Here is a 12,877-nt window from a genome sequence, read left to right on the forward strand (position 1 = left end):
TTGAAGAGATGCCAATAATCAAACTCATTTGCAGAACAACATACTGAAAAGGGATAAAAACGAGGACCTACTCTTTGGTCAGGATCTACTGAAGAAAACAGAGACAAACATTCAGAATCAGCATCTGCTAGAAACTTTTCTATTACTAGGGGTTTCCAAGATGAGAAAACACACTACAGAGGTTGCAACTCTTAGAATTTCAAAGAAAAAAAAAACTTATAAGTTTAGTCACACATACATGTGATAAACCAATCACAACTCGGTGATCCTACGAGAATACTCATCTAGGATCGAATCACAGAGGATACACTTAGAGCTGTCGGCACAGAGGCTGACCTGGGGCTTGAACTTACAAACCATGAGATCATGACCTGAGCCCAAGTCAGACGCTGAACTGACTGAGCTACTCAGGCACCCCGGTAGAGGTATTACTTTCAAGAATTCAAAGTCACTGTAGGAGACTCATTGTGTACATGTATAGAACTGTGTTAGCTTGAGGACCAGAGAAGGAACTGTCAGAGACAAGAATGTCACTGAATCAACAGGCAAGGGCAATGCAGTAGAAGCAGAGGGGAAGCTCAGAAAAGCCCAAGGTCAGAGAAAATGACTTTGGCCCATACGAGAGAGAAAAGATTGGGACGGATGTAAGGGAGGAACTGAGAAATCTCCAAGCACACCTTCTGCCAAACTACAACTACCACAAACTATCCCTCTGGGCATCTTTGCTTAGTGTCACCTCCGAGAGGGCTTAGGTAAAAACAAAGTGTGCCAAACAGCTATGCCAAACAAATTTACTCTTTTAAGGCCACTGATGCTGGGTTCTGAAATCCGCACTTCATATACTCTTATTTGTTTAATTTTGTTTACAGTAAAAATTCTTTTTGAAAACTCTTTGATCTTATCTCATCATCACTGAAGGCGTGCTGTTGCTGGGGGCGGCCAGGCTAACCCAAGACAAGTCGGCATTTGTCTGTTCTTGCTTGTGCTTCTCCCACATCCGAGTCCTTGACCCTCTGGTTATTTGAAGACAGCTACCATGTATTGTCCCCCCCGTAAGTTTTTGCCTCTCCAAGTTAACCATAAGCAACTGCTCAACCTTTGCTCGTTTTTGTTCTGGGTCTTATACCCTATCCCATTACCCTCCCATCTCTCAGTAGTTAGGTATGTTACCCAGAACTGGTACAACATGAATCAGACATTGGAAGTATTAACTCCCTTGATCTGAAACTGTATTTCTGTTGACGAAGCCAAAGATCACACTGATTTTAGGGGTAGAGATTTGAAAGACAATCAATCAACTTTTTTTTTTTTTTTAACATTGATTTATCTTTGAGAGACAGAGAGAGATAGAGCACAAGTGGGGGAGGGGCAGAAAGAGAATAAGACACAGAATCCGAAGCAGGCTCCAGGCTCTGAGCTGTCAGCACAGGGCCTGAGGCGGGGCTTGAACTCACAAACTGAGTTCATGACTGAAGTCAGATGCTTAACTGACTGAGCCACTCAGGCGCCCCCAGCGTTCTTCATTACTTGGTTTACTGCCTGGTGGGAACAATAGGCCAAATAGATATAACCAGATATAACCTAGTTCTTTGGAATTCTTTTATTTATTTATTTATTTTTATTTTTGAGAGAGATGGAGTGCGAGTGGGGAAGAGACGAGAGAGGGAGACACAGAATCCAAAGCAGGCTCCAGGCTCTGAGCCGTCAGCACAGAGCCTGATGTGGGGCTCAAACCCACAAACCGTGAGATCATGACCTGAACTGAAGTTGGACGCTCAACCTACTGAGCCACCCGGTGCCCCTTTGGGAGTCTTCGAGGTCAAGTCCAGGAGGAAGCAAAAATACAAAGGATAGATCTCTTTGTGACTCTTATAGTATTTACCAGTGTCTGCTTTTTATTAAGATTCTGAGAGATGTATGTTAGGCTGAGTTCTTTGAAGGAGATCACTCATTTTAATCTTGTCCACACAATATCTAAAAAGCGATAACCTTTTGACTTGCTTATCGCAGAAGTGTTTATAAAGTAATTACATTTAACATTCTGCTTTAAAATAAGTATTTTCCTATGTTACTGAGCCCTTGGAATATCCTGTCCTTGTATGCCTAAGACCTTGGGCCACAGGGGGAGAGTTTAGCCTAACAATGTGACTTCTGGAATGCCTCTTTTTGTATACTTGGGGCCCTGGGACATGCTGTATCAGTTTGAGCAGTGGGTGGGTGCTGAACTCTTGATGGCTGAGTCAATCATATGGGCACTGGCTGCCTGCATGACTCATTCCCATTAAATCCCCTGGACACGAAGGTTCAGGTGAGTTTCCCTGGCTGGCAACAGTTTTCATAGGTCACGTATCATTGCTGAAAGAATTAAACACCGTCCCGTATTCTCTGTGGGAAGACAACCAAAAGCTTATGCCTGGTTTCTCCTGGACTCGGCAATATACATCTTTCCCTTTGCAGATTTTAATCTGTATCCTTTTATTGTAATAAACTACAAGCGTAAGTATAATGAGTCCTTCTAGTGAACCGCTAAACCTGAAGGCAGTCTTGGGGTGCCTGGCTGGCTCAGTCAGGAGAGCATGCAACTCTTAATCTCAGGGTCGTGAGTTCAAGCCCCAAATTGGGCATAGAGCCTACTTAAAACAAAATCTGAAGGTAGTCTTGGGAATCCCTGACAAAGATATGTTAACATGGGACAAGAATAAAAATAGCATGTAATTTGGGTAAGAAACATTTAAGAGGCAATGAATTCCATAGTTGCTATTCTGTCCACTGTCAAATAACAGCATCTAGTAAAATCAGTGAAGATGTTTATAAAATAACTATTTGATGGTATTTTAACTAATTTGGATACCTTATCTCGTAAGGAATTTTGGTTATTTTTGTTTCAATCCACAATAAATATGAACACTTCAAAATAGGTTAAAATAAATTTTTATTAAAAATTTTTATTAAATGTTAGAAGAGATTTATACACAATTCACAAATTCTTTACAAAACAATCGCCAAACCTCATTCATTTGTAATTGCTTCTATACGCAGACTTGGAAATTTTGCAGTGAAATAGGGTTTACAAAATATTGTTTTAGAAAGTATCACAATGCTAATTTTAGGCAAAATAACATTTAAAACTGAAATCTTTGCACGTGAGCGAACTCTTAAACACCCGTATTCTTTATCCCAGTGACAAAGTAATGGGACAATGAACATTAAACTGACTTACTGAGGAACAGTAAGTATTCTGTAAACTTGCAAATTCACTCGTTTATTTATTACTTTGAGAAGCAGTGGTGTTCTAAGGTACTGACAACCAAACTACATACTCAAAGTGAATGCTAATCAAACTAACATTCAAATAATAAAGATAATGTTTCAAAGAGGCATCCCTTGTTGTTAAGATCTGTTAAAGGAGTCTTTATTACACTGAAGGCTTACAGTACAGGCCATAAACCCTGCAGGAGACAGTCTCTTCACAAAGAATGATAATTCATCCCTTTTAGAAGTACATATCATCTCTGTGGTAGTATTGCTGGGAAAAGAAAGATACGTGTTCCAAATATGATGGCAGCATACAAAAGTGGCCAGTAGTTTTGGTCTTTGTCCAAGAGGTACACTCTGTAGTTTAACAAAGCCTGACTTTGAATCTTCAGTTCAAAAGCATCCTTCTTTTCCAAAAGCATGACTGCCCAACGGATGCCATTCCAGAGAGCAGAATCCTAACCGCCAACGGGAAAGGGATATGGCTCAACAAGAAGAAAATAGTAACTGATTTACCTCAAAGATTAGGAAGCAAAATCAATGTCAAAGTATTTGAGATCACAAGGAATTTAAAAATTTAATGCTCTGAAAATTTCCCCCTGAGCTATGGATGCTTTTTATATATAGTTTCTAGTAAAACAGATGCATTCCATCATTCCAAGTTGTACTTATAAATGTTATGAATCTACGTGCTGAAAATAGATAAGTTATGTCTCCAGCAGCACAAAATGGTAGCTATTACATGTTGTGTGGAAATCTTTGGTGAAATGCAATCCTGCAGAAGCCTCATTATTTCGTTTCCCTCCTCCTAATGCTGCTAGAATCTTCAAGTAATTTTCAGAGGAGAAACCACAAGACCATAATGGAGGACCAGCAGACCATCCTGAAAAGAAAAAAAGTGTTTTGCAGTTATTTGAAAACCGGTTATGCAAACAATCAAGTCAAGTCAGATACGGTTTATTTTTCATAGCCCAACACTAATGTGAAGTTCTTTGATTTAAAGAAAATAAAGGGTCCAAGTAAATAGACTTTCTTATTCATTCACCTTATCACCAAATATTCCCTGTCACTGTGCCTTTTTAAATGACTCTCAAAGGTAATTCTGAAACTCCACAATTAGCCAGGGATGTTTGTGGCTAAACAGTTCTCTGAAAAGAACTCAAAGAGACACACCTTTCCTTCTGCGTGGACTACTTTCCCGAAAAAAGACTCAATTATCATAAAACACCATGGATCTGCTAAGAAATTAAACATTCATTTCCACATAAATGCAGCTCACTACCATTCACTGTTAAGAAAACTGTGGAACTCTTACCCATTTAATACATTATACATTTTAACTGTGCCTAAAAGACTGTTCACAACACAGTTTAACCTTTCTTTGATGTCTAGAGTCATCATTATGAACACTGAATACACTGTTCTGTAACACAGTGATGTCTTCGGTCTCTGGGCAACTTAACCCTACACTAAATGACTCCAGGTACTGTGTTTCTGAATCTTTTCATCTGCTCTTTTGGGTTTCTGTCTCCTCTTTTGATAACCAGGTCTTAATCCTTTGTGTTCTCACCAAGTCTGCATCCAGCAAGCAATCCACCTTTTAAAGGTGCTATTTCTTTCTTTCTTTAATGTTAATTTATTTTTGAGAGAGAGAGAGAGAGAGAGAGAGAGCGAGCGAGCGAGAGCAAGCGCACGAGCAGGGAAGGGGGCAGAGAGGAAGACAGAGGATCCCAGGCGGGCTCTGCGCTGACAGCAGAGAGATCATGACCTGCGATAGTGACCTGAGCTAGAAGTCAGGACACTTAACCAATTGAGCCACCCAGGAGCCCCTAAAGTGCTATTTCTAACCTACTATGAACTGGAAAATTAGCTAAAAAGTAAGTTGTTGGGGAGTATGCCATGAGCAATGGGCTGACCCTGAGCAACACAGAGGGGGAATGGTGACATGCACGCCTTGCATTTCCAATCACATTCTAGCTATTTCTCTCTTTGTTAAGCTTTTCCACGGCTCTATTTCCTCATCTCTCATTTATTACACAATTCACTGCAATCTGGATTCTGTTCCTGGCAACTCTAGTGAAAGCTCTCCAGAATTCTAGGAAAGGGTTCACAAATTCAAAGGCCTACCTACAAGGGCCAGGAAAGTAACATAGATGAATATGTGAGTTAAGCATGTGAGTCCATAGGGAAAGTGGAGACCACTGGTAAACCAGAGAGCAGATGTGTAGCTACAGGAATTTAAACTCAAAAATATTTACAACACAGTGAGCCATGTAAAACACAATTTCATACTATGTTTGGCCCATGGACCATCAGATCTATTCTAATTAGCCTAATCTAAGTAAATGAATTTATATTATAACACAAACAGATTCTATCAATGTTCTTACAAGAATACAAATTACATTTTACATGTTAATTTTTTGCATGTAGTTATTCATGTTTCAGAAATGAAAGCATCATTTGCAAAATATGACATGCTGAGATGTCAAACTGAAAATAGCTTACAAGTGGTTTTAAAACCTCAAAACAACTTCAATGTATGTATAAAATCACATTTTACGAAATGAAATAACTATAATTCAAGTCTCTATGTCTATTATATTTATATTCTATATACATAGATATAAATATTATTTGTATTTTGTAGTTAGAGATGTTTCTATCCATGGTCTTCTTGAACTATCCAAACAGAATGAGTCTTCTAAAATTTAAGTCAGAGTAGGTCACTTCTGTCCTTGGCTTAAATCTTTCCAAAAATAATTTCCCATATTAATTTCCCAATTAAAATCCAAAGTTCATACTATGGCCTATAAAGTCCTGCACATGGTTTTATTCTGACTGCCCAGATCTCAGCTCCCACCATTCTCCTCCCCTTTCCCGCAGAAGGTATATTATTCATTTAGCTGAGAGGTCCTGAGAGTCCATGAATCTTACATTGTTGTCAATGAGGACTTTAATTGTATTATAGGTTAAGTTCAGGGACTTGCTCATCTCTGAATCTCCCTACGTGTCTAGAATAGTGCTCTGTAAATATAATAAAACCTTGGGTTGTGAGTAACTTGTTTTGTGAGTGTTCTGCAAGATGAGCAAACATTTCTAATAAATTTTAACTTGATAAACGAGCGGTATCTTGCAATATAAGTAGTACATGATGCTGAACATCACAAGATCACAACTGAGCCAATGGTTCTACTCTCTCTCTCTCTCTCTCTCTCTCTCTCTCTCTCTGGGGGATTGTGGGTGATCATCTCCCATGCTCGGATCTTAGGCCACAGTGTTTGGCAGAAATCAGTGATTTTTCAGAACACTGGAAGGTACCCACACAACTGGCACTAGTGTATTTTTTGTCACTTCAAAGCACCTATGGACAGTCCTTTGCTTGTCCATACAAGAGTAAGCTTAGGAATGCTTTGCTTCATTCTAGGTCAGGCTGACTGCAGATATAGACCCTTTCGTCTGCTGCCTTATTGCCAGTTACATTAAATGCAGTATATGACAAAAGTTCATTAATACTGTACTATAGGCAACATCTGTCTGAGTATATACAACGGCCCCCATGCAGAAAAAGATTCCATTGAGCCAAAAGATAGCAGTGGTTCCATTAGTGATAGTGAAAGTCTTCCTACATAATAACCCTCCTCTCTCATCTCCCTCACACCAGCCACAAAGGTTTTCAAAGGTAAGTACAGGTTAATTTATTTTTCTTTATATTTTATGTTTTCCTTATTATTTTATATTATATTACAGTATTGTAATCATTCTGTATGAATATTTTGGGGTTGTGGAATGAATCATCTGAGTTTCCATTATTTCTTATGGGGAAATTCGCTTTTTTTATACAAGTGCTTTGGATTACAAAGATGTTTCCGAAATGAACTATGCTCGCAAACTAAGGCTTTACTGTATGTTTTAAAAAATATTTCTTTAAGAGACAGTACCCACAAGTAGGGGAGGGGCAGAGAGAGAAGGAGAGAGAATCCCAAGCAGGCTCCATGCTGTCAGTGCAGAGCCTTAACCAGGGCTTGATCCCATGACCTGTGAGATCATGATCTGAGCTGAGATCAAGAGTTGGTCACTTAACCAACTGAGGCAGCCAGGTTCTCCAGTAAATATTTTTTGAAGTAATATTTTCTACCTACTCCACTGGGATTTTACTCCTAGTTTCTTACATTTCTAATCAAGTAAGCTTAATTTTTTAAAAGATAATCATTTTCTAAGATTTTTGAAGTTTAACATTATAAAATTTTTAGGAAATGGCTTTGTTTATACCTCTAAGTATGCTTTAGTTATCAAAGAAATAATTTTGTTTCTATATTTTAGGAAGATTCTTTTAAACTGTTACTAAAATGTAGACAGTTGGCAAGGTACTATATTTCTAAAAATGTGTTAATAATAAATTGAATGATCACCTGAAAAAGTATTTGGTTACCCTTCTGTTAAGAGCCTGAGCTTTAAGTTCAAATTTTCAACAGTTGACTGTTGATTCTATGACTAACTAGCCAAGTGATCCTGGACAAGGTATGCAACCTCTGTACATCAATTTTCTAAATTATAAGATCCACCAATGGATGTTAGAATAGAGGGCCAAATTTGAAGAGAAACAGGATAACTGCATAGTTTCAAAGTATCTCCCCCCACATTATCAATTCCAAAGAGAAAAACCTACCAGTATTAAATATCTCCTGATGATACTCTGAGAATGGCACATCACTTGTATGTGATGTGCCAAAAACGCATAACCTCAATCTAGTCACGAGAAAACATCTGACAAACCCAAATGAAGGATAGTTTATAAAATAACTGACCAATACTCTTCAAAAGTATCAAAGTCATGAAAATAAGGAAGAACTGGAGAACTGGGAGAAGACAAGGAGACATGATGACTAAATACAATGTGGATCCTAGGACAGAGAAAGGACAACCATGGGAAAAGTAGCAAAATCCAATGTCTGCAGTTTTGTTAACAGTATTGTAACAATGTCAATATCTTAGTTTTGATGATTGTACTGTGGTCATGGAAGACGTTAACACTAAAGGATGCTGGGTGAGATCTACATAGGAACTTTCATACTATTTTGTAACTTTTCTCTAGGTCTTAAAGTATCTCAAAATAACATTTTAAAAAAGATAAAAGGAGATGGTAATTGTTATCTTTTTTAAAGTTTACTTATTTATTTTGAGAGAGAGAGAGAAAGAGAGAGACAGAGAGAGAGATGAAGAGTAAGCATGAGCAGGGGAGGGGCACAGAGAGGAGAGAATCCCAAGCAGGCTCTGCTATCAGCACAGAAGCCTACGCCAGGCTTGATCCCATGGAACTGTGAGATCACGACCTAAGCTAAAATCAAGAGTTGGACATCTAACTAACTGAGCCACCCAAGCACCCCATTAATTGTTATCTTTTAAGGTTGTTGTGAGGCTTACACAAGATAACACATGTTCTGGGGCACCTGGTTGGCTCAGTCAGTGGAGTGTGACTCTTGATCCCAGGGTTGTGGGTTTGAGCCCCATGTTGGGTATAGAGATTACTTAGCTCAAGAAATGTTAATTATTAGTGGTATTGTCTTTTTCTGAGCTCTAAGCAATTTCACATCATATATGTGTTTTTCCTTAATTAGTCTGGCAGGCTTATCAATGGATTTCCCTTTTTCTTTTCACTTGTCAACCCAAATAACTTCAAGACTAAGTCCTAACACCATTTCATTCTATCACTAAGCTGGCTATGTTGCAAAAATAATTACATTCCATGCAACTTCATGTCCTTTTTCTTGCTCAAGGAAAAGCCAGCTATGTTTTTCAAAGAAACAGAAAGGTGACAAAGTCCTCTTTCTTCTTTGTAAATCACATATAAAATTCAAGTTAATAATGACAGCCATTAAAAAAAAGTAATGGTCCCCAATCATGGTATGCTAATTACTTTTGTTACTCTGACAAACTGTTATCACAACTAAAGGATACCTATAAAACTAAAAGATAATTACAACCTATAATATTGCAGTAAAGAACAGTTAACCTTGGAGCATCTTTCTAATACTCAATTACATATAAGTTTCATTAGCAAAATTACAAAATTTGTAATTTCTTTAAAAAATCCAAATACTGGGGCACCTGGGTGGCTCAGTCAGTTGAGTGTCTGACTCTTGATTTCAGCTTAGAGTCGTGATCCTATGGTTGTGGGATCGAGCCCTACATCAGGGTTTGCGCTGAGTGTGGGGCCTGCTTGGGATTCTCTTTATCCCTCTCTCTCTCTCTCTGCCTGCCCTCTGCTCAAGCATGCTTTCTCTCTCTCTCTCTCTCAAAAAAAAAAAAAAAAAAAAGAAATCCAAATGCCATTTAAAAAGTTATGAAAAACTGTGAATGACCATGAAATGGCAATTAGTATTAATTTGGAGGTTACAATAAAATATTAATGAGTAAGCAAATCTGCATTGATCAGCTGTATATTCTTTTGGGCCCTACTTAGTTCGCTCACTATCATGTCTGTGAGATTCATCCATGTTGATGTATATGGTAGTTGTATTAAATTGTATGTATATGTCACAATTTTTTACTCATTTTTTGTTGGGCGTATGGGTTGCTTCCGGTTTGTGGCTATCATGATCAAACTATTATCAACTACCTTGTACATGTCTTGTGGTAGACATAACACTCATTTCTATTGAGTCTATACTCGGGAATGGAATTGCTGGGGAATAGGGTGTACATCCACGGCTTTAGTAGGTACCACCAAAAGAACCCCCACGTGGCCGAACCAGTTCACACCTCCACTAACCACGCACATACATTCTAGTTGCTCCACACCCACACCAACACTTAGATTGTGAGGCTTTTGCATTTTGCTAGGTCAACTTGGCCAAACTGGAACTATGTTCCCCCAAATCCCTTCCCTGTTAGGTTAGCCAAGAGAGATTTGTGTAAGATAAGATGTGCCAAGTGGAAGGAGGCAGAAGCCATTATGCTCAGGTCATCACAGAGCACCCGATGCTCGTTCAGCTTATACACACTGTTGCTGGTATGCTGGCTCACACTGTAGGGACAGGAAGGCAGCCAGGCCTGCCACTAATTCCTCTTGCTCCCACAAGAGCTCCACCTTCAGCTTCTCTGAGTTCTGGGCCAAAGACCACCAGCTTTGTCTACAGATCACCCATGTCACTGAAGATGGAACTGATGAGACACACATTCCAGTTTCTCCTTACAGGTTCCAATTTATTCTCACTATTCCCCACTCATGACGGTCTTTTCTTCCAATTGCTGCCCTGTTGATTTACAATGACTACTGGTCCATAGGCACTATCTTTCAATACACTTCTTCACCGGCCCCTGCAGTTGTTTAAGGTATAATTCTGTAATATTCATTTGGGTTCTATTTCTCCAATGGAATCCTAACTGTTAAAACTGATGAATCCAGGGGTGCCTGGGTGGCTCAGTCAGTTAAGTGTCCGACTCTTGATTTTAGCTCAGGTCATGATCTCAGGGTTCGGGAGATTGAGCCCCTTTTTGGGCTCTGCGCTGACAGTGCAGAGCCTGTGTGCAATTCTCTCTCTCTCTGCCCCTCCCCTGCTCACTTGCTCTCAAAATAAATAAACTTAAGGGGCACCTGGGGCTCATGTGGTTAAGCATCCAACCCCGGCTCAGGTCATGATCTCACAGTTCCTGAATTTGAGCCCCATGTTAGGCTCTGTGCTGACAGCTCAGAGCCCGGAGCCTGCTTCAGATTCTGTGTCTCCCTCTCTCTCTGCCCTGCCCCTGCTCACACTCTCTCTGTCTCTCAAAAATAAATAATAAACGTTAAAAAAATAAAATAAGAATCGGGGCGCCTGGGTGGCTTGGTTGGTTAAGCGTCCGACTTCGGCTCAGGTCACGATCTCACGGTCCGTGGGTTTGAGCCCCGCATCAGGCTCTGTGCTGACAGCTCAGAGCCTGGAGCCTGTTTCATATTCTGTGTCTTCCTCTCTCTCTGCCACTCCCCTGTTCATGCTCTGTCTCTCTCTGTCTCAAAAATAAATAAACGTTAAAAAAAAAATTTTTTTTTAAATAAAAAATAAAATAAAAATAAACTTAAAAAAAATAAAACAAAAAACTGGTGAATCCAGGTAAAGCATAGATGAATGTTCACTGTGCTATTTCTATGACTTTCCTAAAGGTTTAAAAAATTTTCAAAGTATAGAGGTGGCTGGGTGGCTCAGTTGGCTGAGCATCCACTTCAGCTCTGATCATGATCTCAGTTTATGAGTATGAGCCCCACATTGGGCTCACTCCTGTTGGCATGGAGCCTGCTTTGGATCTTCTGACCCCCTCTCTCTCTACCCCTCCCCTGCTTGTGTTCTCTGTCTCTCTCTCTCTCAAATAAATAAACATTAAAAAAATTTTTTTTCAGAGTACAAAGATTAATATAACACCTTTGTAACCAGTACTCAGTTTTATCGAGTATTAACACTTTCCTTTGTTTCAAATTTCTTTTTAAAGTGATGTGAATTTTACATCTTCCTATCTGAAAGAATAAAGTGTTACCAACCCTCATTAAATCTGAGTGGTGGGTGCAAGGAAATCTGTAGCAAATTGGTAAAAAGAAAACCATGCAAAAAATAAATAAAATTCTCCATAATAGACCAGTCATTAGGCTGCAGAAATTTCAGCCATATTTCTTTACAGGTTGGTGGTAAAGTACAGCCACAAAAATCATATCAAAATATATCAATTCTTTGTTTCCTATCGAAGAAAACATACACCTTCCCTATGATCCAACAATTCCACTGCTAGTTAGTTGTCCAAAGTAAGTGAAAGCAAAACTGATTTAAAAAGATGAGGAGGAAGAAAATGTATACTTGTGTTCATAGCTACTTTATTTGTATTTTTTTATTAAAATGTTTTATTTATTTTTGAGAGAGTACAAGCAGGGGAAAGGAAGAGACAGGGGGACACAACATCCAAAGCAGGCTCTGCATTGACAGCAGTGAGCCAGATGTGGAGCTCGAACTCACAAACTGCGAGATCATAACCTGAGCTCAAGTTGGACGCTCAACCGACTGAGCTACCAGATGCCCTGCTACTTTATTTGCATTAGCCAAAAAGGGGAAATAACCCAAGTGTCCATGAATAGGAAAATGGATAAAATATGGCATGTTATACAATGAAATACTATGCAGCAATGAAAAGAAACAAACTATTGCTACATGTAACCACATGGATAAATTTCAATATGAGGATGAAAGATGCCAGACACAAAAGAGTACTTGATTCCACTTACATGACATTCCAGAATAAACAAAATTAATCTATGGTAAACATAGGTATAAATATTTATGATTCTGGATTAGGAAATGGTTTCTCAGATATGACACCAAATACAGAAGGAACAAGGGGTGCCTGGGTGGCTCAGTTGGTTAAACGACCGACTCTTGATCTGAGCTCAGGTCATGATCTCGTGGTTCCTGAGTTCAAGCCCTGTGTCGGGCTCTGTGCTGACAGGGCAGAGCATGCTTGGGATTCTCTCTCTCCTCTCTCTCTGCTCCTCCCTTGTTCACATATACTTGTGCGTGCGCGCGCTCTCTCTCAAAATAAATAAATAAATAAATAAATACATAAATAAACTCAAAAAAAAAAAAAAACCAAAAACCAAAAA

General features: G+C 39.1%; 1 protein-coding gene across 1 annotated transcript in view; it reads right to left on the reverse strand.

Annotated features, from left to right (window-relative positions):
- Nucleotides 1-2,921: 2,921 nt before the first annotated feature.
- PCGF6 (polycomb group ring finger 6) overlaps nt 2,922-12,877 on the reverse strand; it is a 34,568-nt gene continuing 24,612 nt past the window's right edge. Inside the window, exon 10 of the mRNA XM_049645673.1 lies at nt 2,922-4,138. Coding sequence (XP_049501630.1) covers nt 4,082-4,138 — 57 coding nt within the window. The 3' untranslated portion in view covers nt 2,922-4,081. The remainder of the gene's footprint in view (nt 4,139-12,877) is intronic.

This window comes from Panthera uncia, chromosome D2, assembly GCF_023721935.1.
Source record: "Panthera uncia isolate 11264 chromosome D2, Puncia_PCG_1.0, whole genome shotgun sequence".
Lineage (NCBI taxonomy): Eukaryota > Metazoa > Chordata > Mammalia > Carnivora > Felidae > Panthera > Panthera uncia.